At 44.0% G+C, this 26855-nt stretch overlaps 1 protein-coding gene and 1 long non-coding RNA gene across 2 annotated transcripts in view; one reads left to right on the top strand and one right to left on the bottom strand.

The window, feature by feature from the left end:
- The window catches only part of LOC307218968, a 326381-nt gene that overhangs the window by 220406 nt on the left and 79120 nt on the right, over nucleotides 1-26855 (top strand). The gene's annotated exons all lie outside the window — the stretch shown is intronic.
- On the bottom strand, nucleotides 1608-25851 carry NUF2 (NUF2 component of NDC80 kinetochore complex). The gene is made up of 14 exons (XM_079981567.1): nucleotides 25735-25851; nucleotides 24207-24347; nucleotides 22827-22901; nucleotides 20501-20577; nucleotides 19633-19694; nucleotides 18428-18525; nucleotides 16473-16546; nucleotides 13511-13607; nucleotides 12682-12744; nucleotides 9392-9529; nucleotides 8496-8636; nucleotides 5927-6102; nucleotides 4018-4153; nucleotides 1608-2206 (listed from the first exon to the last, which is right to left on the bottom strand). The coding sequence occupies exons 2-14, from the start codon at nucleotides 24327-24329 to the stop codon at nucleotides 2087-2089; spliced, it is 1380 nt and encodes a 459-aa protein (XP_079837693.1). The 5' UTR covers nucleotides 24330-24347; nucleotides 25735-25851; the 3' UTR covers nucleotides 1608-2086.

Genomic DNA, 26855 nt, shown 5'->3' with positions numbered 1-26855 from the left:
GCAAAAAATACGGTAATTTCTGGCTGTTCGTAGAGGGGAAGTCCTCCTTCTCCATGCCATAAGGCAAACCCTTCAAAGAGATGTTTCTTCTTGGTTCTGGGTCTCTCTTGCCTCCTTGCAAGGAGGGGAGGGAACTCTGTTGCAACAGAAAAACAAAGACCTGCCTTGCTTTCACTGCATCCTGCCTCCATCCAATCCTCTCTGACCAATCATGGACTTAGGGGACTCGGTGTCCCATGGGGAGTTGGTCAGCAAAAGGCAAACACCCCTATTTTTCTACATCAATAGGAAAAGGCCTCATAGTTAAAGCTATGGTTTTCCCAGTAGCGATGTATGGAAGTGAGAGCTGGACCACAAAGAAGGCTGATCACTCAAGAATTGATGCTTTTGAATTATGGTGCTGGAGGAGACTCTTGAGAGTCCCATGGACTGCAAGAAGATCAAACCTATCCATTCTGAAGGAAACCAGCCCTGAGTGCTCACTGGAAGGACAGATCCTGAAGCTGAGGCTCCAATACTCTGGCCACCTCATGAGAAGAGAAGACTCCCTGGAAAAGACCCTGATGTTGGGAAAGATGGAGGGCACAAGGAGAAGGGGACGACAGAGGACAAGATGGTGGGACAGTGTTCTCGAAGCACCAGCATGAGTTTGACCAAACTGTGGGAGGCAGTGGAAGACAGGAATGCCTGGTGTGCTCTGGTCCATGGGGTCACGAAGAGTCGGACACGACTAAACAACAACAAAGGAAAAGGCTGGTGAGATAGCAGTCTGGGGAAAGGGCAGCTTGCACAGAATAGCCTGATCTCAGTCACAACAGAGAGAAACCTAGAATCCTAACAGGTACCTCGTTTGTTGACTCCAACACACTCAAACCCCTGGGAATGCTAGGACAGAGCACTCTACACAGGTAAGGGGGAACACAAGCCTTATAGGATAACCACTGCAACCCCCTCTCCTATATTCCCCCAACCCCATCCCTGTGTTACATGTGAATGCTGTGAAAGTGTGCAGCCTAACCCATCTCTCTCCACAAAGCAGCGAACAGTGTCCTCCAAACAGTGGGAAGGCACACCCGTTGCCACATGCATGCAAGCCCTCCTCCACCTCAGCTTTCTTCTTTGGCGATCACTCGTAGCTGAGTAAGATTGTCTTCCATGAATACAGTCTTAACAGTGAGTCCATAAGAGACCAAGGAAGCAAATTCTGGATCCACACGTCCTTCCACAGAGGGGACATAGGTTTCCAGGCGGGAGTTCATGGTGAGGGTTTGCCAAGCATGCCTTCCTCTTAGCACGTTTCTCCCTTTCATCCTGAGTTCAAGCGTCTTCAAAGCCCATGACACCTTTGGTAAAGGCTGTTCTCCAACTGGAGCACTCGCAGGCCAGTGTTTCCCAATTGTCAGTACTACATTTTTTAAGATTTGCCTTGAGAGTCCTTAAACCTCTTTTGTTGACCACCAGCATTACACTTTCCATTTTTAAGTTTGGAGTAGAGCAGTTGCTTTGGAAGACGTGGCTTATACCAGATATAGTGAACATGTGTGTGCGTCAAGAAAATATTGGGGGAAATGGTTTCAGATTTACTGTACTGTAATAAAGAAAACTGATTATCTCCATGTGTATTAAGCTTTATTGCATACATTTATTTTTTTAAAAAAAATAATGGTTCCCAGTTGTAGCGACAAAATCACATGCTTCCATTTTCAAGATGTGGGAAGCCTCCAAAGCAGAAATTGACATGAACTGGAGCTTGCATTTTCTGACATCAAGGACATGGCCTGTTTGCGCAGCACAGCCGTTCCTTAGAGAAGACCAAGCCTACCACTAAAGATCTACAAATGCTAGAACGGTTGTAGCATAGGAACAAAATGAAATAGCAAACAGAAATAAAGTACAGATGGCCTGAACAAAGCACTCCAGCAGGATTTATTGGTTGGTCCAGCTAGGTCTAGTTTTGCTCCCCTCCCGCGCCAATCAAGGCCAAAAGAATGCTTATTTTACCATTGTTCACGCGCGGCTGAAATACAACCTTAAAGATGAACGAGACAGAACAAAATATGTACAAATCAGTTGCAGAAATATGAACTCAAAGCAGTTTAGTTAACTCGGCGATCTTCTCTTCTCTTCCAGATGTCGTCTTTTCCACTATACTTGCCAGAAGTTCATGGTATTTATCCAAGCCAACCCTCAGGCTAAGGCAAATCTCCTTTTGGGGTCATGGTGGGGGAGAGATAGGTAGAGTTACTTGTTACAAGCGATGCTGGACAAACCTATAGGTGTCAATAACCTTCTGCTATAAAGCACAGCATATTTCTGACATGTGCTAAGCTCATCAGAGCAGCACAAAACTGGATTGCTGTCTTCAAAGCATTTCATATAATGGTATCATCTGCAGCCTCATCTCATCTCTGCCACATCCATTCAAGGGTCATGCAAGGACTTTATATGACCCTTAGCACATGGTGCATAGGAAAGCTCTATAAATGACAGCCGGTGTTTTGTTGCTGGCCATTATTTTGTTGCTGGCCATTATTCTGGGACGCGGGTGGCGCTGTGGTCTAAACCACTAAGCCTAGGGCTTGCCGATTGGAAGCTCGGCGGTTCGAATCTACACGACAAGGTGAGCTCCCATTGCTCAATCCCAGCTCCTGCTAACCTAGCAGTTCAATAGCACGCCAATGCAAATAGATAGGTAGATACCTCCAGCAGGAAGGTAAATGGCATTTCCGTGCGCTGCTCTGGTTTCGCCAGAAGCGGCTTAGTCATGCTGGCCACATGACCCGGAAAAACTGAGGGCAAATGTTGGCTCCCTTGGCCAGTAAATGAGATGAGCACTGCAACCCCAGAGTTGTTCGCGACTGGACTTAACTGTCAGGGGTCCTTTACCTTCACCTTTATTATGGAATTCTATACAAACTGCACCACGCTTTCTGAGCTGGGTCCTAGTGCTTCAATGATACGTCCCAAAATTTTAAGCACATAACTCGGTCATATTTCTTGGCAAAGGCTTTACCAGCATACCCACCATTTTACCATCTTGGATTAGTAATAATAATAATAATAATAATAATAATAATAATAATAATAATAATAATTTATTATTTATACCCCGCCCATCTGGGCGGCTTCCAACAAAATATTAAAATACAACAATGCGTCAAACATTAAAAGCTTCCCTAAACAGTGCTGCCTTCAGATGTCTTCTAAACGTCTGGTAGTTTTTTTTCCCCTTTGACATCTAGTCGGAAGGCATTCCACAGGGCGGGTGCCACTACCAAGAAGGCCCTCTGCCTGGTTCCCTGTAACTTTACAGGCAATGAGAACATGTTTTATACTGGGAACCTAAATATGTTCAGGGCCATTGGCATGTGTGTTGTGTGTGTAGGAGGATGTGTTGATTTCAAGCAGAAAGAAACCTCTATAAAAATGTTCCACAGGTTCCTCTCTGGATCCACGCACGTTAAGTACTAGTGTGTATCTCTTCTCACCAGCAGAAGCACCATCAGCATGATCTACATTGGCTTCCAGCACGTTTCCGAGCACAATTCAAAGTGTTGGTGCTGACCTTTAAAGCCCTAAACAGCCTCGGTCCAGTATATCTGAAGGAGCGTCTCCACCCCCACCGTTCTACCCACACACTGAGGTCCAGCACCGAGGGCCTTCTGGCGGTTCCCTCACTGCAAGAAGCCAAGCTACAGGGAACCAGGCAGAGGGCCTTCTTGGTAGTGGTACCCACCCTGTGGAATGCCTTCCCACCAGATGTCAAGGAGAAACAACTACCAGACTTTTAGAAGACATCTGAAGGCAGCCCTGTTCAGGGAAGCTTTTAATGTTTGATGTATTATAGTATTTTAATATTTTTTTGGAAGCCGCCCAGAGTGGCTGGGGAGGCCCAACCAGATGGGCGGGGTATAAATAATAAAATTATTATTATTATTATTACCCACTTGGCTTCTGTGAAGTTTGACCTCTTCCACTTATGCATGTGTCGGCGTCATGTCTAATCTTTGCACTCACCTGAGCTTTCAACTTCTCTTTCTCCGCATTGTAATTTAGCTGCTGAATAGCACTTTTGAGCTGCTTGATTTCTGCATGAGTTGCTGTTAACTTCTCACAGACAGCTCCTCTCTTCTCCTGAAATTTGTTGCAGTACCTAGAAAATAATTAACTAGTTATTGTAGCACTAATCGCAAATAAAACCACATAGATAAAAATTGCACTAGCAGAAAATGTCAGTTCACATACTGGCGATTCACTACATCTGGGGTTTTTTTCATGCTTTATTTTGAAATAAGACAAAAGCAGAACTGGGTTTCTCTACTCGTGAATGTTTAGACCAGTTTCCCAGACTTGGTTCTCCAGCTGTTTTGGGACTACAATTCCCATTATTCCTAGTTCTATTAGGTAGTAATGATGGGAGTTGTAGTCCAAAAACAGCTGGAGCAGTTTCTCAAGTTTGGGGAACCCTGGTCTAGATTAATATTACTCCATTCACAAAAAATACAGTGGATTGAGGATTTTAGAATATGAAACATATAGCTGAGTTTACTAACGATGTCAATTGTTTCTGAAGTTTTGAAAATAACTTTGGGAGAAGTTTTGCTTGAATTCAGTTCTATTGGCATGGCAATAGAGCTACCTTATTTTTTTATCATAGCTATCTTTTTTAAAAAGCTCCTTTTTCCAAAGGAGAGCAGTTCTAAGGATTATTCTTGCTTCTCCTATTCCGTCCCTCCATGAGCTCTCCCTGTCACTACTGCCCAAATTTACCAATTAGAGTGGTACCTCAGGTTACATACGCTTCAGGTTACATATGCTTCAGGTTACATATGCTTCAGGTTACAGACTCCGCTAACCGAGAAATAATGCTTCAGGATGAGAACAGAAATCGTGCTTCAGCAGCGCGGCAGCAGCAGGAGGCCCCATTAGCTAAAGTGGTGCTTCAGGTTAAGAACAGTTTCAGGTTAAGAACGGACCTCCGGAACGAATTAAGTATTTAACCAGAGGTGCCACTGTACATAGGTCTGGTCGTGACCAACTCATCTTGCTCTATAGGCCAAGGGAGCCAGCGTACAGCTTCTGGGTCATGTGGCCAGCATGACTAAGCCGATTCTGGCGAACCAGAGCAGCGCACGGAAACGCCGTTTACCTTCCTGCCGGAGCGGTACCTATTTATCTACTTGCACCTTGACGTGCTTTTGAACTGCTAGGTTGGCAGGAGCAGGGACCGAGCAAAAGGAGCTCACCCCGTCGAAGGGATTCGAACCGCCGACCTTCTGATCGGCAAGTCCTAGGCTCTGTGGTTTAACCCACAGTGCCACCCGCGTCCCACAGACTTTTGCTTATTTACTCAAAGACCTGCTGCTCACCTTGAGCCTCCAATCCCCTTTCTGCCCTGAGGGCTGAGATGGAGAAATAAGAAAGGGCCTCGCAATCTAAGTAACTCAGGAGCTAAGCTGCGTCAAAGTCCTAATTCCTTGGAGGGGATTCGAACTGTGATGCGGCAAGTGTTGCCATATGAATCTGCTGCAGCAGAAAGAAGAAACAAACCAACGAACAAGAGATGTGTTGCATCTCTTTCGGAAACAAGCACAAAAATTCCCTACAGGTCTCGAGATTTTTGATAACCAGAAGAGGCAGAAAATTATGAAAGATTCATGAAAGGCAAACGGACTTTCGAGCAAGCCTTTGTGGCTCTTTTTCAAGAGAATGAAAGAAAGAAGCCTTAAATGAGGAATATGCTCAAAGTCAACTTGCAATGCGACAAACCACCTGCCAGAAGCAAAACTATCTTCACAAAGTAGCGCAACCCCATCCCAAAGGGTGTCATAAACATGTATGCTTTTGTCAGAATGCAAATTTTGAAACTGTATTATGTTTTAAGATGCCAAGCAAAATAAGAACAGAAATATTAACTCATTCTTACTGAGTTATTGCTTGCTTGCGCTGTTCAATATCCTCACATGTCTTTTTAAGTTTGATTTCAGCAGTGGTGAGTTTCTCCCGCTTAACAGTCACTAGTCTCCTCAAGGTTATTTCCTCCATCTTGGCATTCTTTAATTCACTTTTGTTGCTCTCTATCTGGTCCTCTAGGGTTCGGATCTGATATGCAAAAAATACAAACAGCGGTTATATAAAGTCACTTCACAGTATTGTTGAGCTACTGAATTATGTTTGGGGTTGTGTTTTTTTTTTAGAAATGAGCGTACCTGCCCCCACTCACATCAGAGATATAAGCCAAGCTTTATATGGTCAAATCAGCAAAAATAGCACAGTTCATTGCGCAGAAATATTTCTTGTCTTGCTGGAGGTAAGAGGGGAATAATTCTCCCCCAGCTAAACTGACTTTGGTGGAGAGCCACAGTAGAAATGTTAGTTCCCAATTACATTAACATTTCTTATTCTCAGGCAGAGGAAAAATGCCTCTATAGTAATAAGCTTAGCTAATGTAGACGCTCTGATCACAGAACAGTAGAGCTGGAAGGGGACGCAAGGGTCATCTAGACCAACCCCCTGCAATGCAGAAATCTCAACTAAACCATCCATGACAGATGGCCGTCCAACCACTGCTTAAAAACCTGCAAGGAAGGAGTCCACGACCTCCTCAGACCGTTCCACTGTTGAATAGCTCTTATTGTCAGGAAGTTCTCCCTGAGGTTTAGTTGGACTCTTCTTCCTTGTAACCTGAACCCATTAGTTCGGATCCTACCCTCTGGAGCAGGGGAAAACAAGCCTTTTCCATCTTCCATGTGACAGCCCTTGAGATATTTGAAGATGGCTATCATATCTCCTATTATGCAAGGCTGAACATACCCAATTCCCTCAACCGTCACTCAAAAGCCTTCGTCTTTCCTTTCCACATGCTCCAGCTTGTCAATATCCTTCTTAAATTGTGATGCCCAGAACTGGACACAGTACTCTAGGTGTGGTCTGATCAAGGAAGAACAGAGTGGAATTTGCTCCTCTCGATCTGGACGCTATACTTCTGTTGATGCAGCCTGTAACAACGCCAGCCTTTTTTTTTGCTGCTACATCACATTGTTGACTCAGGTTAAGCTTGTGGTCTAAGACCCCTAGATCCTTTTCACATGTACTACTCCCCTGTCTTACATTTGTGCATCTGGTTCTTCCCGCCTAACTATAGAACCTTTATCCCTATTGAAATTCATTTTGCTAGTTTGGGCCTAGTTCTCCAGTCTGTTAAGGTCTTCTGCGGCATTAGCTACCCCTCCCAGTTTGGTGTCATCTGCAAATTTGATGAGGGCCCCATGTGCATAATTCCTTTGTCCAAGTCGTTTATAAAGACGTTGTACAACAACAGGCCCAGGACAACCTGAAGCACCCCATTTGTCACAGGGTGATGAGGGACCATTATGGGCTGGACCAGTATGCAGATGATACTCAGCTCAACCTCTCATTTAAATTGAAACCAGTGAAGGCAGTGAAAGTCCTGTGTCAGTTTCTAGATGTGGTAGGAGGAGGGATGGCGGTCAATGGATTGAGGTTGAATCCCGACATAATACTAGAATTATGGGGGCATTAATTAAACTGAATGTTGGAAGATCCAAGAAAGTCAAAAGGAAGTACTTTTGCACAACGCTTCATCAAAACTACATTTGCTCCCACAATATGTAGTGATGGTCACTAACTTAGATGGCTTTAAAAGACAAAATCAAAGAGGACAAGCCTATCAATGACTACTAGCTACAATGACCAAGTTCTACCTCCTAGTCTCAAAGGCATCCAAATAAGGAAAAGGCAAAGGTAAAGGACCCCTGGACACTTAAGCCCAGTCAAAGGCGGCTATGGGGTTGCGGTGCTCATCTCACTTTCAGGCCGAGGGAGCCGGCATTTGTCCACAGACAGCTTTCTGGGTCATATGGCCAGCATGACCAAACCGCTTCTGGCGCAACGGGACACCGTGACGGAAACCAGAGCGTACAGAAACGCTGTTTACCTTCCCGCCACAGTGGTACCTATTTATCTACTTGCACTGGTGCTCTCTCAAACTGCTAGGCTGGCAGGAACTGGGACAGAGCAACGGGAGCTCACCCCGTCGCTAGGTTTCGAATTGCTGACCTCCTGATCAGCAAGCCACTTGCATTCTACATCTGAATACCAGAGAAGCGCAAGAGGGGAGAGCACTGCTGCACTCTGGTTCTGCTTCAGGACATTTCATAAGCACAGGGTTGGCCACTGTGAGAAGGTTGCCGGCCCAGCAGGTTCTCCTTATTTTCTTATGTCAGAAATATATGGCTGTGTGCTGCAAAGATTGCCCTAAGTCCACAGACCCTTTTTGACTTTGCCCTTCTTCTGCACATACACAGGGACTGCCATATGATGGATCTTATTTTTCTCATTTCCCCATCCAGTCCTCCATCTTGATACCAGGAACCTACCAGGAATTAACCTCAGAGTTGTGCTAATGCCAAAAAAATAGATTTAACAACAGTTCCATAGCGAAAATGTAAAGGAGAGAAATTTGTAATACATACCTCTGCTATTATATTTGACAGTTTAGCCACATTGGCTACTTGGGTTTCCATTTTTTTCTGGTACAACTGGATCTCCTGCTGGCACGGTGGTAAGATTTCTACCAGGTCTCTGTAGCTTTCATACTTCTTAATCACTTCTTGCTTTATAAATTTTTGAAAAATTGAGCAGAATTTTAGCACCCCATGCACTTTGTATAGCAACATTTTTCAGAAAACCTACCATACCTGGCCACTTTCAAGAACCTAGCAAAATTTTCTGAAGGATTTGTATGCATTTATTATTTATTTAATAAAATTTTTATATATGAGGGAAAAGAACAAAGTGAAATTATTAGCAAACGCCATTAAAAGATTCAAAAAATTAAAACAGCAATAAGCTATAAAAACGCATCAGCATTCTAGATATTCTAGGTAGATATTCTATTACAGTGGTGCCCCGCAAGACGAATGCCTCGCAAGACGAAAAACCCGTTAGACGAAAGGGTTTTCCGTTTTTCGAGGTGCTTCGCAAGACGAATTTCCCTATGGGCTTGCCTCGCAAGACGAAAACGTCTTGCGAGTCTTGCGATTTTTTTCACTCCCCCCCCCTTTTTCTAAGCCGCTAATAGCGCTAATCTGCTAATAGGGTTGCTTCGCAAGACGAAAAAACAGCTAGACGAAGAGACTCGCGGAACGGATTCTTTTCGTCTTGCGAGGCACCACTGTATACGTTTTCCGAAGGGTGCAGAAAAAGCATTCAATTCCTCCTCTGATGCAATCATACAGATAAGCAATCATAAGGCAGAAAAGGAAGATTTTCTGCATGTGAAGCATACAACAAGTTGTTTTTGCTCACTTGTCCAGCAGGTTTAATTGTTGCTGATATATAAAATACAAAGGGGAAAAAGATGACTCACCTTGTCTTTCTTGAGTTTTTGCACAGTCTGCTGGAGTTGTTCTTTACGAGTAGCCAGCTCCTCTGGATCATCTGCAATTTTGGACTTTAGTTGTTTTTGTTCTTCTTTTAGATTACATAGGGTTAGTTTTTGCTCATTCTAATTAACAAAGAATATAAATATTCTTAATGTTACCACAGGTTTAAATTAGATATTGAACAACTGTTTTGAAACACATCTTTTACTGGACTGAAGTTAGTGACGATTAGACTTTTCTTGCTTTCAAAACAGAACAAAGCCATTTCACTTGATTAAAGTCGTCAAGGCTTTCATTTCCGTGCACAGCACAAGGAGTGCAACATGCAGCCATTTCTGAATTTCCAAACTTTGGAACCTGTTCTACAAAGAGCAGCATGCAGGTAATTCTGCCTTAAAGTAGAGGAGACACTATTCAACACTATAAAGAATTGTAAACAGCTGAATACAGAGTTTACCAACGTTTTACTTTACAAACTAATAAAAGGTATTGGCATTGCAGTGTCCATGATCACATGCTAGTTTAAAATATAACCTCCTAGATTAAAAAGGCTGCTGCTATAAATCAGGCACAAAACTACCTCATGTGAACCTGGGTCACTCAGAAGAACGAAAGTAGAAACCAAAATCATGAGATATTTCAGGACTTGTGGAATGTTGAGAGCACATTGTCTAGAGATGAAACGTGTGGCTTAATGCCAAACATTTTTTTCTGGTACAACTGGATCTCCTGCTGGCACGGTGGTAAGATTTCTACCAAGATTCCTCTCTTTGCTGCTACGCTTTGTCTGGGGGATGAGCCATGTTACTGCTCTATCACAATAAACACACAAGACGTAACTGGCTGTACTTTTGAATAGATAAAGTATACTATTCATTGTATCAAACTGTAAATTTCAACGGAAGTCACAAAGTTCAACGAAAAAAGTAGACGACCCAGTGGATCAGTTCATTCTCTAACAAAGAATTTCTATCTGTGCGTTACTTATAAAGACACACTTTAATTCTTGATTCATCCACAAAAATTTCTAGATGATGAAGAAAGGGTAAATGATGTGGGCTTGATGGATTATTGGACTCCAGGAAATAGACACTTATACATGTATGGACTTTATGCATGAACTGATTAGAGAATGAACTGATCCACTGGGTCTTCTGCTTTTTTCGTTGAACTTTATGAGACTTCCGTTGAAATTACCGTATTTTTCGCTCTATAACACGCACCTGACCATAACACGCACATCGTTTTCAGAGGAGGAAAACAAGGGAAAAAAACATTCTGAATGAAACAGTGGATGTATCATTTCTGTGCTTCATGCTGTGGCCACAGACATGTGATCTGATGGTGAATTTGGGGTGACCCAATGCAAAAATCCTGAGAATCCCTGTGGATCCATGCTTTCTAACCACGTTTTTGCACCATTGCAGCCCCAGGCAACAGTGGGTGCGTGATTTTTGGGGGGCAGGCTGTAGCCATGGACATGCTATGTGCTCTGATGCTGAATTTGGGCTGACCCAATGCAAAGATCCTGAGGATCCATGTAGATCCATGCTTTTTAACCACGTTTTTGCACCATTGCAGCCCCAGGCAACAGTGGGTGCGTGCTTTTGGGGGGGCAGGCTGTAGCCATGGACATGCTATGTGATCTGATGGTGTATTTGGGGTGACTGAATGCAAAGATCCTGAGGATCCATGTGGATCCATGTTTTGTAACCACGTTTTTGCACCATTGCAGCCCCAGGCAACAGATGGTGCGTGATTTTTGGGGGGCAGGCTTTAACCATGGACATGCTATGTGATCTGATGGTGAATTTGGGGTGACTGAATGCAAAGATCCTGAAGATCCATGTAGATCCATGCTTTTTAACCACGTTTTTGCACCACTGCAGCCCCAGACAACAGTGGGTGCGTGGTTTTGGGGGGGCAGGCTGTAGCCATGGACATGCTATGTGATCTGATGGTGAATTTGGGCTGACCCAATGCAAAGATCCTGAGGATCCATGTGGATCCATGCTTTTTAACCACATTTTAAGTGGGGAGGGAAGGAAAAACACAGAAGGGACAAGGAGCAGGAGAAGGGTGTGCAGAGAAGCAGCTGGCTAAGAATGCAGGAGAGGGGTATAACGGGAGGAGGGAGGAAAGGAAGGCAAAAGTTTTCCCTCACCTACCCACCCAAGCCAGCCAGCTCGTGCTCTCTCTCTCTCTCTCTCTCTCCCTCCTGCATGTTTTCAGCTTTCCCCTCTGCTTGCCTGGAGGGGAGGGGCTTTCCCTGCTCTTTGTTCCGTTTGAGCAAACACAGCAAGGAAACAGAGGTGGGTGGGCAGTAAGACCCTGAGGCAGAATGCCGGAAAGCAGCCGCTTCCTCTTTTCAGATTTCCCTTCTAGGAGACGCGCGATTTGATTTTTGCCTGCTTTTTTTTGCCTCCCCTTGCACCATTTGGCTCCAGGGACCACACATTCGCTCAATAACACGCACGGACATTTCCCCTTCCTTTTTAGGAGAAAAAAATCTGCGTGTTATAGAAGGAAAAATACGGTAACAATTTGATACAATGAATAGTATACTTTATTTATTCAAAAGTACAGCCAATTACGTCTTGTGTGTTTATCGAGTACGTTTCACGTAACCATAGATTTTTTGTTGTTTTGTTACTGCTCTATCACAAGCATCACATGAATATTGGGGGGGGGGGGGGAATGAAAATTTGTAAATGCTTAGGACAGAATTTGAGAGTCCTATGGACTGCAAGAAGATCAAACCTCTCCATTCTGAAGGAAATCAGCCCTGAGTGCTCACTGGAAGGACAGATCCTGAAGCTGAGGCTCCAGTACTTTGGCCACCTCATGAGAAGAGAAGACTCCCTGGAAAAGACCCTGATGTTGGGAAAGATGGAGGGCACAAGGAGAAGGGGACGACAGAGGACGAGATGGTTGGACAGTGTTCTCGAAGCTACAAACATGAGTCTGACCAAACTGCGGGAGGCAGTGGAAGACAGGAGTGCCTGGTGTGCTCTGGTCCATGGGGTCACGAAGAGTCGGACACGACTAAACAACAAAGGACAGAATTTACTCCATTTTTCAGCAAATTTGTTGTCGTAAGTTGCTGATGGTAACCAATAACAAAAACCTCTCAAATGAAAATTTCAGTGACAGGCATTTCTTAAGACTATTCTAAAACTAAGGATTCCCATATCAAATATAGCTAGTTGGAGATAAACATATGCTGCTATTTCTTCAAGACTACCATTCCAGCTCCCCACTGAGCTCCACTTACCAGCTTCTGTGCTTTTTCTGCAACTTCTGTTTTCTTCTGGGAGATCTGTTCTTGCAAAATAGCCTAGTACGAAAGAACAATCACTTTTGCTAGTTAAGAAATGAAATTCGAAGGGGCTCACTCTGAACTCTAGAAGAACCTAAGACTTTTACCTCACATGTCGTCCTTCAGATTATAGAGCCGTTTTGTAGAAAGCTAGGGGAATAACATACCCACAGGACCATAGATGAAAATAATGGCAGTAGATAGATGCCCAATGCAAATAAGCTGGTCTCGTTCTCTCTCTCATATTGCTTCTGCACAGGGCTGTCATAAGCCCCCACTCAAATGAGAGATGCCAGCATGTTTCTATGGCTGGCTCTAGTAATTCAGAATTATTCCTGGAATCAACTATCTTTTATTTTCTTGCTCTTATCTACAGCAGCACAGCATAATGAGCAAGACCGCGGAAAAGAAGCAAGATTTTTCAAACATATTTTGTTAAAAAAAGTGAATAGATTTTTCCGTATTTGAACCATTTTATGTTCCCATCTCCTTTTCAGTTATTTTGGAGGTGGCAACCATTTTGCTCAGCCGCACCCCTAGCAACAACCATTTTGGGACTGGTGCCCATCATCTTAAAATTCCAAATGCACCCCCAAAAAAGAGAGGCAACCACTCATGCCATTGACTTTAATGTTCCACAAATGGTAACAAGAGAAATTTAAAGGACAAGGCGTTCAACACTCTCCAGCAAAGACAAAAACTGAAGAAAAATTATTTAATAGCAAATTTTAATAGCAAAGCAACTTTGGATCCCCTGCTGACTTCTGTAAGAAAAAACACACACCGTTTTCTGCCGATATTCATGGTTCAGTTTTTGCTCCAGCTCTTGAATATCCTGAGAGAGCTCCTTAAACTCTGCCTCTTGATCTGCAGGAACAGTACTGCACATACAGAATAATAATAATAATAATAATAATAATAATAATAATAATAATAATAATTTTTATTTATATCTGGGCTCAGGGCGGCTAACAACAATAAAATAATACAACATTCTAAAATAATTTCATTAAAATTAATTCAACTTAAATTGATGGCAACCATTAGGGCTAAAGTTCTGTGAAGATTGCCAAAGAAGGGAGTCAGGCTGTGCCCTGAGCAAAGGCCTGGTGGAACAGCTCTGTCTTGCAGGCCCTGCGGAAAGGTGTCAAGTCCCGCAGGGCCCTAGTCTCTTGTGACAGAATGTTCCACCAGATTGGAGCCACAGCCGAAAAAGCCCTGGCTCTAGTTGAGGCCAGCATAACCTCTCTGTGGCCTGGGACCTTCAGGATGTTTTTGTTTGAAGACCGTAAGTTCCTACGTGGGACATACCAGGAGAGGCGGTCCCGTAGGTACGAGGGTCCTAGGCCGTATAGGGCTTTAAAGGTTAAAACCAGCACCTTAAACCTGATCCTGTACTCCACCGGGAGCCAGTGCAGCTGGTATAGCACCGGGTGAATGTGATCTCGCAGCGAGGACCCCGTAAGGAGTCTCGCCGCGGCATTCTGCACCCGCTGGAGTTTCTGGGTCAATCTCAAGAGCAGTATCCCACCAAAGGCTCTGCATGCAGCTGAGCTTTCCCTTGCCCATTCCCTATATCTGGTGGCAGGGAGAGCGATGTAGGAAGAGAGGGGGTGTTCTGGTGGGTGAGCTGAAGTTCACAAGTGCAATGACTTCACTGGATTCACCCCCAATTTTCACAACATACAGGATGCTGCTAAATTTAGGATTTATTTTTAAGTGTATAAACGTGAAGCATTCTCTCAACTAACGTCTCTCAGATAGATTTGCTTAAAAGACTTGTCTAAACCAAATGTAGTCCTACTGCATATGAGCTGTCCAGTCTTCTTGGTAGTGGCACCCTCCCTGTGGAACTCCCTCCCGTCAGATGTCAAGGAGATAAAGAACTACAGAACTTTTAGCAGATATCTGAAGGCAGCCCTCTCTAGGGAAGTTTTTAATGTTTGTTATTTTATTGTGCTTTATATATGCTGTGAGCCGCCCAGAGTAGCTGGGGAAAACCAGCGAGATGGGCAGGGTATAAATAAAAAAAATATTATTAGTAGTAGTATTATTACCACCATCACCCATTCACTCAGTTTAGAGGTTTTGAAGCTCTTCAAAATCATCTTCTTCTTTTTAATGACCCTGTACAATTTAGTCCCAATTTTGGGAAGCGGATGGCGCTGTGGGTTAAACCACAGAAGCTAGGACTTGCCAATCAGGTCGGTGGTTTGAATCCCTGAGACGCGGTGAGCTCCCATTGCTCGGTCCCTGCTCCTGCCAACCTAACAGTTCGAAAGCACATCAAAGTACAAGTAGACAAATAGGTACTGCTCTGGTGGGTAGGTAAATGGTGTTTCCATGCGCTGCTCTGGTTTCTGCAGAAGCGGCTTAGTCATGCTGGCCACATGACCCGGAAGCTGTACGCCGGCTCCCTCGGCCAGTAAAGCGAGATGAGCGCCGCAACCCCAGAGTCGGCCACAACTGGACCTAATGGTCAGGGGTCCCTTTACCTTTACCTACAATTTAGTATCATCAGCAAACTTGGTCATGTCACTGTTCACTCGTAACTCTAGGTCATAACAAGTTTAAAAGCATAGGTCCCAGTGCTTGCTAGCACGGTAACCTATAAGCATGGTCAGCAGCCCTCTGCCTGCAGATTCCTTTGATATTGCATATAAATTCCCTCCCACTTAGAAGACAGAAGTATTTATGCACAAGGAGAAAACAGAACAGTCCAAAAGTGAGCTGGAGATTAGGCTTTACTTTACTCTCCTGTAGGCAGGGGGACTTCTGTGGGAGAAAGGTAAAATGATTCAATCTGACAGCACCCCCTGAACTTGCTGTCTGTTACTCCCTACCAGAGAAAAAGAGAGTTACAATTTCCTTAAAGTTTGTAGGTTCAAGAATGCATTGGCACGCTGGAATTAATGTTCAGCACTGAATAATTCCATCTAAGGTTAGTTGGCACATCGAACTAGCATGGCTTTATATGCAGCGGGATGTTAAAATGTAGTGGGAGGAACGAGCTGCATTGGCCCTGGCCCTGTGAGGCACCAGGACGGATGCAATTTGTTCCTCCTTTAGCTGCCGTTCCCACCTAGGGAAATGAGGTGGTTTCCCTCCGGTGCCTTAGCCAATACGGCTCATTCCTCCCTCTGCTTTTCAACATCACAATATTGCAATGTTTGGCTGGGGATACATCACAAAGTTGGAAACTGGTAGCGCCCAGCCCTAGGAGAATGCAGGAAGAGATTGCACAGAGGACAGGTAAGCACTGTTTATTCTTGCCAGTTCCAAGTAAGACTACAGATTGTATGGAAAGGCATGCATGTCTTAAGGCGTAATTCATGTATTTCCATACTCTGGAGCCCTAGGAACTGTCCCTTAAATTCCAAAGGTTGCTTTAAAGCACAGGTAGGCAAACTAAGGCCCGAGGGCCAGATCCGGCCCAATCGTCTTCTAAATCCAGCCCACGGACCATCCGGGAATCAGAGTGTTTTTACATGAGTAGAATGTGTCCTTTTATTTAAAATGCATCTCTGGGTTATTTGTGGGGCCTGCCTGGTGTTTTTACATGAGTAAAATGTGTGCTTTTATTTAAAATGCATCTCTGGGTTATTTGCGGGGCATAGGAATTCATTCCTTTTTCAAAATATAGTCCGGCCCCACACAAGGTTTGAGGGACAGTGGACCGGCCCCCTGCTGAAAAAATTGGCTGACCCCTGCTTTAAAGTGAGGTATCCAACCCTTAGTTGACTTACTCAAGTTTCTCCAACTTCAATGTTGCCTCCTGAATTGCTGTTTGAAGTCGCTGCTCTTTTTCCACAGCTGATTTCTGAAAGAAAAAAAAAAACCGGTTTACATTGCATGCAACTCAAAATGTACACTTGGGTCTACAAAACAGTTTGATCTTACAGGCCAAAGAACTTGCATATTACCTGGGCCTGTGCTTAGGTCCCACTGAAGCAGGGACTGTTTTTAGCCTATAGTACTGTACTTTACAGACTCAAGATTCCACGACTTTCTGAAGACAGTTGAATGTCATATAGAGTGATGACTGTCTGCAAGGTTCATTAACCTAGAGGCCTATCATGCTGGGGGGAGTCAAAAACATGAGTGGCTCTTCCTAACTTCCACAGTGGAAATAGGAGCACTTTCCATACAGGGAGTCGCTGCTGCTGCTGCTGCTACAAAAGTAAGGTGTTCCAGTCTGACTGGATTGGAATTCCAAACTTACCACACGTTATTCCTTCACCCTGATGGTAAGAGGACTGATTGTCTGAAGGCAAGGCAGGTGGGGGAAAGATTTATTCACTTTCTTACATTTATATACACTGCCTTTCTTCCACCATGGGACCCAAGGTGGCCTGCAAGGAGTTCCCAGACATTCATGTACATGGGCACCTCCTGCACCCAGACCCACTTCGCTTCAGACCACATCCTGGTAGGCATATTTAGCAGAAGCACGCGGAGGAAGAAGTAAATGAAAGGCCCTGCAGTGCGGTACCTCTAGGTTCAAGAACTGGGGAGAAACTTCTGTTGCCAACTAGGGCTGGGGGATGTCTGGTTTTCAACATCGGAATGCATCACCAGCCAAAGATTGTGGTCTGGCAATATGTTGCAATGTTGAAACAACAAGCTGCATTGGCCCCAGCTTGCAAGGTGCGGGGTGAAACTGCCTCAGCTCTCACCACGGAAGCCAAGGCACTTTTCACCCCAGTGCCTCGCCGCTGGAACAACACAGCTTGTTTGCAAGGCACAACTCCCCAGTTGTGAGAGGCTTCCCGTCCCCCAGCTGAGCGAGCCCCGTACCTCTCCAGCTTGCATGTACATTGCACCCCCAGCGGTACATTGCAGGTGAAACCACCGCCGAGTTCCTCTGCTACCAGCAGCCCGATGTTGAAAGCAGCGCTGGTAGCAGAGGGACTCAGGAGCACCATCAGTTTCACCTGTGATATGCCACCAGGTGACTGATGTGAGAACTCACATTGGATCTTCTCCTCCTGTTCTGAGAGAGAACCAACTGGATAATCATCAGTCTGTGAAATTCAGATCCCCATATCCTTCCCTCACTGCCTTTTGGGTTTTGCCACACTTGTTAATCTTTATATCCAGAGTCCTGTATCTTAACTAAAAGGTTGTTTAAAAGAGAATAATTTCATTAGGTGTGGATTTTTCTCTTAGTTCTGGCAATAAATAAATAAATAGGTGGCATTCCAAAAGAACAAGAACCCACCTGGCAATCCTGTATCTCCCTTGGCTTCCTACGCCATAACCACCAAGTTCCTAAACTTTGCCTCTGATGTCCCTTTCTGCTGTCACCTATTACCCCTCCTATCTCTGTCGGAATCTTCTTCCCTTCCTTGACCTGCCTTTTCTTGAAACCCATGCCTCCACCACCCACTGTTTCTCATAGTTGCTGCTGAAAGGAAGATTTGAGGTGTCCTGTAGAACAAAGAGCTGGTAGGGAGTTAGGCAAACTAAAGGAAGTAGGATCAACTTTCTAAACTGGGATATTTTTATCTTGCCTCCTGCTGTCCCACTTTCTGCCAAACTGACCTTTATTCAAAAGAAACTGAAATACTGCATATATCCTATTGCCCACAGCTTCATTTTGTCAGTACTAGTATATGATTCTATGAAATGATACTATGGAGTGATCTTTGTGTTGTGACATGCAAAGTCTCGAAACCCCAAACCCTGTAATTAATCTTACAAACGTGCTCTGGATTTCCAGGTAGACCTCACGACGCGAGTCACGGAAGAAAAGGAAGTTAATGAGGCCACTCAAAAAACGAGCTGTCCTCTTGGCTTCTGGAAGAGCAACATAAAAGGAAATGCTTTTGTAAGACATATGGGGCATACAATTTTTCAAATTCAAAAAGCCGCCTGAAGTTTAAACCCACAATAGATGCAATCTACCACATACAAATGATACGTAGAAACTCTGGAAGCCATGAATATCATGTGCGGGGTACAATCAAGGGAGTTAATCGTAAAGTTTCAGAAAAGAGATCCCCTTTGAGCTGGCCACAGCATGTCTAATGGAATATTTTCAGGAACTGTACATGTAGTTCTGCTATTGTTTTTTCAGACTTTATCCTAATGCTGTTGTTGGAAACTGCAATAAGAACCAGAAAACAGAACTTTCATACAAAAATTCATCACAACTCCCGCCGCTCCCAGTATCCCAATTCAACAGCCTAAAATTGTGGGAGGTGGGGTGGGTGAGTTTTAACTATTATCATGCAATCTTGCTAACCTTACTGCGGGGGCAGAATGCATAAGTGCCGTTCTTATTTGTGGGAACTTGTGCATTTGTGTAAAACCCTGGTTTTGGCTTGGTGTTAAGTGCAAAAAGAGCCATATTGTTTATTGCAGAGATTGATCAGGATCTACTAGTGTTGATCTCTGGGTGATTTTCCAAGCAAGAGATAATTAGAGCATGCACCACTCTGGCCAGACAGTCTGCGGGCAGGTAGGGTCATAGAATCAGAGTTGGAAGAGACCACAAGGGCCATCGAGTCCAACCCCCTGCCAAGCAGGAAACACCATCAGAGCACTCCTGACATATGGTTGTCAAGCCTCTGCTTAAAGACCTCCAAAGAAGGAGACTCCACCACACTCCTTGGCAGCAAATTCCACTGTCGAACAGCTCTTATTGTCAGGAAGTTCTTCCTAATGTTTAGGTGGAATCTTCTTTCTTGTAGTTTGGAGCCATTGCTCCGTGTCTGCTTCTCTGGAGCAGCAGAAAACAATTCCCCCAGACGAACCGTTGCTGTGGGGGAACACTGCGATTGCGAAACAGAATCCCAACCAAACTGCAACCAGTGAGCCCTCGGTGGCAATTCCCTCAAGATGAAACTGAGAATTGTTCAAGACACAACACATTAGAAGACACAAGAGACATTAAAAGCTTACTTGGATTTAGAAGGTCAGCAATCTGGAAGTCGTTGACACGGCAGAGCGGAAAAAAGCGTTCCCTGTCAATTGTACAAAACATTAAGCATTTTTAAAACAGACTCAACATATACTTATAAACTTATTATTAGGGCAAACGATTAGAACCTGACAGATCTTTTAATGGGGTTACTCCCTAGTAAACATGTTTAGGATTGCAGATTTTATCTTAGCGCTCTGAATCCGAAGAATTAAAATTTGTTGTTGTTTTTAAAATAAAGATATCTAGCAGAAGCATGGGCTTAACTCTATGAAACACACTGCATGTGACAAAGCACTTGAAAAAGCTGTGGTGCAAAGCCCGGCTGAGTAGAACTTTGAACTCGGCTTGCAATTTTAGCAGAACAAGATCAGCCGTTACACAAGATTTATGTATCTGAGAAAATACATTTATGTATTTGAGAAAATGCTCTTCCCTCACTATTACAACGCCCAATGTAGCTTCAAGAAAATTTAAAATTACAAAAATGAGTCATGAAAACAGTGCAATAAAAGCAAGAGATGGGCACAACAGATTAAAAACACACTGAGGACGAAGGATCATTAAGCTATTAAAAACTCAACAGCCCCAGCCTGCTGGAACAAAGAAAAGTTTTTTTAAAAGCATCAGGAGGGGCTAGATAGATCTCCTGAGCCAGGCAGCTCCATAACCCAGGCAAAGCCACAATATCTGTACCTGAACTCACAAAACCTGCAACAAATTTAATGTCTTACTAGAATAAAAGATGAACACAATGAAAAAAATTGAATCAAACCGTACAAAATATATTCACAGATCCATTTCAAATGATAAAAATGAGTGTACAGAATGTGATTTCAGCATACTCACATGTTAGTAAAGAGATTCGCTATTGGCAGGAAGCCATCAAAAATCTGGGGATATGGAGTTTCAAAGGACACTGGCATCTAGGAATCAGTAAACAGAATCAGTAAAGAGATGCAATTTCTTTACTTAATTCTTCAGACAAATCTGAAAAATTTCTTTTCGTAGTATTATTATCTGCTCACCCCCTCCAGGGGTAACACATCAGTGCCTTTACTGCCACCATCTGCCATACCACTGTGGGTCTTGCTTCCGGTAACCAACAGGAGACAAATTCCCCTCTCCTGGTGGCTGCTGGAATTCAGAATTCCTGCCTGTGATTTGTCCAATCATGTGCAGACAGAGCATGTGGGCCTGAGGCTGATTCTCAGGAGTCTTCAGGACTCCCAGCATTTAAAAGCCAGAATGGCCTTCGCTCAGGACCTATATTCATGGTTTATACAGTGGTACCTCGCAAGACGAATGCCTCGCAAGACGAAAAACGCGCAAGACGAAAGAGTTTTCCGTTTTTTGAGTCGTTCCGCAAGACGAATTTCCCTATGGGCTTGCTTCGCAAGACAAAACGTCTTGCGAGTTCTTGTGAGTTTGTTTCCTTTTTCTTAAAGCCGCTAAGCCGTTAATAGCCGCTAAGCCGCTAATAGCCGTGCTTCGCAAGACGAAAAAACCGCAAGACGAAGAGACTCGCAGAACGGATTAATTTCGTCTTGCGAGGCACCACTGTAATGTTCTGTTTTTCAATTGCCTTGTTACCTTTATGGACTTTGCTGCGGTCATTAAGGTAAAGGTAAAGGTACCCCTGCCCGTACGGGCCAGTCTTGCCAGACTCTGGGGTTGTGCGCCCATCTCACTTAAGAGGCCAGGGGCCAGCGCTGTCCGGAGACACTTCCGGGTCACGTGGCCAGCGTGACATCGCTGCTCTGGCCAGAGCCAGAGCCAGAGCCAGAGCCGCACACGGAAACGCCGTTTACCTTCCCGCTGGTAAGCGGTCCCTATTTATCTACTTGCACCCGGGGGTGCTTTCGAACTGCTAGGTTGGCAGGCGCTGGGACCGAGCAGCGGGAGCGCACCCCGCCGCAGGGATTCGAACCGCCGACCTTTCGATCGGCAAGCCCTAGGCGCTGAGGCTTTAACCCACAGCGCCACCTGCGTCCCGTGCTGTCGTCATTACTGTCACCATATTTGGGTCCAGGCAGGAATTTCTCCCATCAGACAAATTGGGTTTTGCAGCCATCGTCACAACACTGGAAGATATGGCATTTGGGTTGGTTCCTAGTTGTTGGCAAAGGGGGAACTGGGAGCCTCTGCTTCCCCTTCTGGGGTGGGGTGGTATCCCATTAAAGGAATCCCAGGGAAGGGGCTTATGGACAGAAGCCCAGGCAGGGGCTGAGGGCCACAGCACTACACAACGCAGTAAGACTGTGGGGGTTGCATCCATTTGATGTATGCCATGGGTCAATCCTTGATTCAGCCTTGACCCCTCGTATCCCTCCAGCCCACCTGCTGGATGGTGACTGACCCAGTGCCATGCCAAACTCACTGACATTTGCAATCAATAAAGTTGTGGACCAATTTTAACCCATAAAATGTAGCCTGTGGTTTTGGTTTACTGAGATGTCCTGATGTTCATGGCACCAAGGCGCAAAAAACTAAGCCGCTTCTGGCAAAACCAGAGCAGCGCATGGAAACGTCGTTTACCTTCCCACCGGAGCAGTACCTATTTATCTACTTGCACTTTGACGTGCTTTCAAACTGATAGGTTGGCAGGAGCTGGGAGCTCACCCCGTCGCAGGGATTTGAACTGCCAACCTTCCAATCGACAAGCCCTAGGCTCAGTGGTTTAGACCACAGCGCAACCCGTGTCTGCTATAACCCTGCATAAATACAGAAGAGCTTCAAATTAGCATTATCTCCTGCGTTATGAAAATGACTGACTGTTCTGAGTGGGGAAGCCATGTTTGCTGTAATAGGCTAAGAATGTTGAAGACTCCTTAAGGCCTAATGTTATTTCTTGCAGCCTAAGCCAAACAACGGCTGCATTCACACACCACAGAAAGCCCTAGTGTGGATCCCAATAAACAATGATCCCTGGTTTTGATGCAACACTATGTCACGGATTGTGGCTTGCTTTTCCTCCGTGAAAAAGGAGAGGCTAAATGGGCATAATTTGCTTGTGAGTGCTGAACAACGATTTATAGTTTACCACGACTGGCAAATATAGCAAATAAATTTGTTGTTTTTTAAGGTGCCCCAAACTCTCCACTAAAAATAACTACGGTTCCATTATACTCTGGATTCATTGCACTTTTCCCCCATGTCTTGTTTAAATACTTACCATGTAAAAGTGTTCCAGGCGGATTCCATACACAACTTGCAAGGCTCTCATAAAGATCATCTGCAGCACTTCAGGCTAAGAAGAGGCAAAATTTTATTTGCCATGGCAAACCAGACTAAGTTTAGATTTTATTTATTTCGCTTTCCACTGCCAGAGGCAATTTTTTAACAAATGCATAAATTAATAATAGTATGTTTCTGCACAATAGCAACATTTGAATGCCACACTAAACCATGGGGAATGAGCTACAGGAAGCCTCAGGTTCACACTTCACCCTCATGACCAGTACAAAAATAGAACATAAGAAATTATAAAAACAGCCACAGATCTTAACTACGGCTAGTTGGAAGTCAGCTTGGTAATCCACAGTTTTCAAGTAGCAAGTATTAACATTAACCAGTTTGTTGGTCCAGATGATGCAACAAGCTAAGGTTAAACACAGAACAAAATGCTTCGAAACTCCTCCCTGAAGCGTGGGGAGCGGGTTTGTGGGTGCCAGTCCAATACTTGCTGCATCTCATTGATATTACTCTAGCCATATGGAAGATGGAGCAAGCTTATTTTTTCCCTGATCCAGAGGCTAGAACACAAACAAAGAGATTCAAGTACAGTGGTGCCCCGCAAGACGAACGCCTTGCAATACAGAAAACCCGCTAGACGAAAGGGTTTTCCATTTTGGAGGCGCTTCGCAAAACGAATTTCCCTATGGGCTTGCTTCGCAAGACGAAATGTCTTGCGAGTTCCTGCGGGTTTTTCCCCCTTTCCCCCCCCCTTTCCTAAGCCGCTAAGCCGCTTATCAGCTGATCCGCTAAAAGCCGCTAAACCGCTAATAGCGCTAATCCGCTAAGCTGTCAATGGGCTTGCTTCGCAAGACGAAAAAACCGCTAGACGAAGAGCCTCACGGAACAGATTAATTTCGTCTTGCGAGGCACCACTGTAACAAGAAAGGAGATTCCAACTAAACACCAGGGAGGTCTTTCAGAAAATAAGAGCTATTCAACAGAGGAATGGACTCTTTAAGAAGTTGCTTAACTCCTTCCTTGGAGGCTCTTAAGCAGAGGGTGGATGGCCAGCTGCCACGGCTGCTTTAGTTGAGATTCCTGCATTCCAGGGGGTTGGACAAGATGACACTCGCGGTCAGTTCCAACTCTACAATTCTACAATTCCACCCCCTGAGCTGGGTCTGTTTTGCCATACAGTCATATGCTACGCTACCATAGCGCTGAGTTAAAGCGACATATTTACATGCAAACAGCTACTTTGGCTAAATTCACTCATTCTGGCTCTGTACACAGGGGAAAAAAATCAAATGCATATTTTACCCACCGCAGTGCTGCACTTTGATTCTGTGCCATAAATCCACTTTCTTACAGCACTTACCTTGACGTTTGGAAATAAGTCACCCTTGGAGAAGGTTTTGGCCTCGTTTGCTGTGAGCAAGCAGCTGCGGATGTGCGTGATGATGTCATTCTCACTGTACCTCGGAAAGGTGCAGTTATCCATTTTGTAAGGCGGTCTGCCCTAAAAAGAAAAAATCAAGTACAACTTTTAAACCGCTGCCAGGTGGGGAGGTGGGAGGAATCAACAACCAGTTTCTGCAGTCCCTGCCCAAATTCTCTCACCAACCTTTGTGAAATGTATGGGTGCAAAGGGGTTGATACCGAACAGGTGATTGCTTATTTTTAATTTCAGGGGTTCTTGGAAGTGGGAGCTATTGGGGAGGGGGGGCGCGGTTAAAGGTTCCCCTCCCGCCTGCTTATTTCGCCCATGTTGTGTGTTTCTTTACTTTTCTTGAATTTTTATGCTGCGATGTTGGGACCGAGAGCTGCCTGTGAATTTAACTAATACCGTGGTACCTCAGGTTAAGTACTTAATTCGTTCCGGAGGTCCGTACTTAACCTGAAACTGTTCTTAATCTGAAGCACCACTTGTTTAGATAAGGCTGGGCAACAAAAACAAAAACAAGGCAACCTCATTTAGCAGTGTCATGGAATTGAGTTTAAATGTTAGCGTATGGTTCTGCTTCATAGCAGCACTTTAACACCATTAAACACTTAATAAAGAAAAAGAAAAGTTTCACTGGAATAATAATAATAATAATAAACTTTGTTCAACAAAAATCAAAAAACAAGGTAGCGTCATTTAAGCAGTGCAGTGGAATTGTGTTTAAATGTTAGCCTATGGTTCTGCTTCATAGCAGCACTGTAACACCATTAAACACCTAAAAAAGAAAAGTTCCACCAGAGTAATAATAATAAACCTTGTTCAACAAAAAGAAAAAGCAAGGTAGTGTCATTTAAGCAGTGCAGTGGAATTGTGTTTAAATGTTATCCTATGGTTCTGCTTCATAGCAGCACTGTAACACCATTAAACACTTAAAAAAGAAAAAAGAGCTTCACTGGAATAATAAGAAGCAAAATAAAATAATAATAAATAATAATAATAATAATAATAAACCCAATATAACAACAGCAGCAAAATAAAATAATAATAATAATAATAATAATAATAAACCCAATATAACAACAGCAGCAAAATAAAATAATAATAATAATAATATTAATAATAAACCCAATATAACAACAGCAGCAAAATAAAATAATAATAATAATAATAATAATAATAATAAACCCAATATAACAACAGCAGCAAAATAAATAATAATAATAATAATAATAATAATAATAAACCTAATATAACAACAGCAGCAAAATAAAATAAATAATAATAATAATAATAATAATAATAATAATAATAATAATAATAAACCCAATATAACAACAGCAGCAGCAATAAACTATGTTCGCGGTGGGGAGCTATAACAATAACAATAATACTAATAATAATAATAATCCATGTTTTGGTGGGAGGGGGGCTCTTTCTGGCTCCTGCCGAAAAACATTCCTACCCGGAGGCCTATGAAGTCGCCGTTTTATCCTCGCCTGTCTGTTTGCCGCCACCTCGGCGCTGAAGCCTCCCTTCTTCCAGCCCGGACGAGCCGACGCCTCCTCTTCGGCGGTTTGAATTTGGCGGGTAACGCCTCGCGCACGCGCGCACAAACCCCAGCCCGGCGCCTCGGATGACGTCACGCCCAATCAGCGGCCCGGCTCGCGTCGTTCCGCTTTTTCCCTCGCTCGCGCGTGCGTGCGTTTACGTCTTGCCCTTGACGTCACGCCCAATCGGCTGCCGAGAAGCCTTTTGTTTTCTTGCTCACCTTCTCTCCTCCACGCCCCCCCCCTCCCCGCTATTCGGTCCTTGAAGGTAATACGTGTCAGGATTTCTGTTGGCCGCCCTCAGATTTAAAAAGGTTTTTTTAAAAAGCACGTTAAAAAGAGTGGAAATTACGAGACAAATGGGGAAAAGGAGATGGGGAAATTGCTCCGCTCTTTATTCTCCTGACGGAGCTGTGTTTATTCTACTCAGCTGCCAGGAGGGTTTCTGCCTCTCTTGCCTCTGGTGTCATGGCGGCGGGAATTCACGGGGTAGAGTGACGAAAAGGTCAAAGGGGAGAGAGCAGTGCTTTGAACACTGAATTCCCTTCCTGTTTTCATTTATTTTATCTTCCACCTCGCAGGGAACATTAACAACATAAATTAATAATAATTTTATTATTTATACCCTGCTGAGCAAACTTGGGAGCTTACAGCACATAAATTGTAAAACATTAGACATTAAAAAATTCCCCATACAGTGTTGCCGTCTGATGTCTTCTGTAAGTCAGATAGGGGAGTAATAATAATAATAAAAATAAAATTTTAATTACATCCCGCCCTCCCCAGCCGAAGCCGGGCTCAGAGTGGGTAACAACAGTAAAATAATACAACATTCTAAAATCATTACATTATAAAATCAGTTCAAATCAAATTAATGGCAACTATTGGGCTAGAGTTCTGTGAGGATTGCCAAAGGAGGGGGTCAGACTGTACCTTGGCCAAAGGCCTGGTGGGACAGCTCTGTTTTGCAGGCCCTGCAGAAAGATGTCAAGTTCCGCAGGGCCCTAGTCTCTTGTGATCTCCTCTGATTTTTATA

The sequence above is a fragment of the Podarcis cretensis genome (assembly GCF_951804945.1).
Source record: "Podarcis cretensis genome assembly, chromosome: 6".
NCBI classification, from domain to species: Eukaryota; Metazoa; Chordata; class Lepidosauria; order Squamata; family Lacertidae; genus Podarcis; species Podarcis cretensis.
The sequence above is the reverse complement of the archived record's forward strand: the minus strand, read 5'-3'. Positions and strand labels throughout refer to the sequence as shown.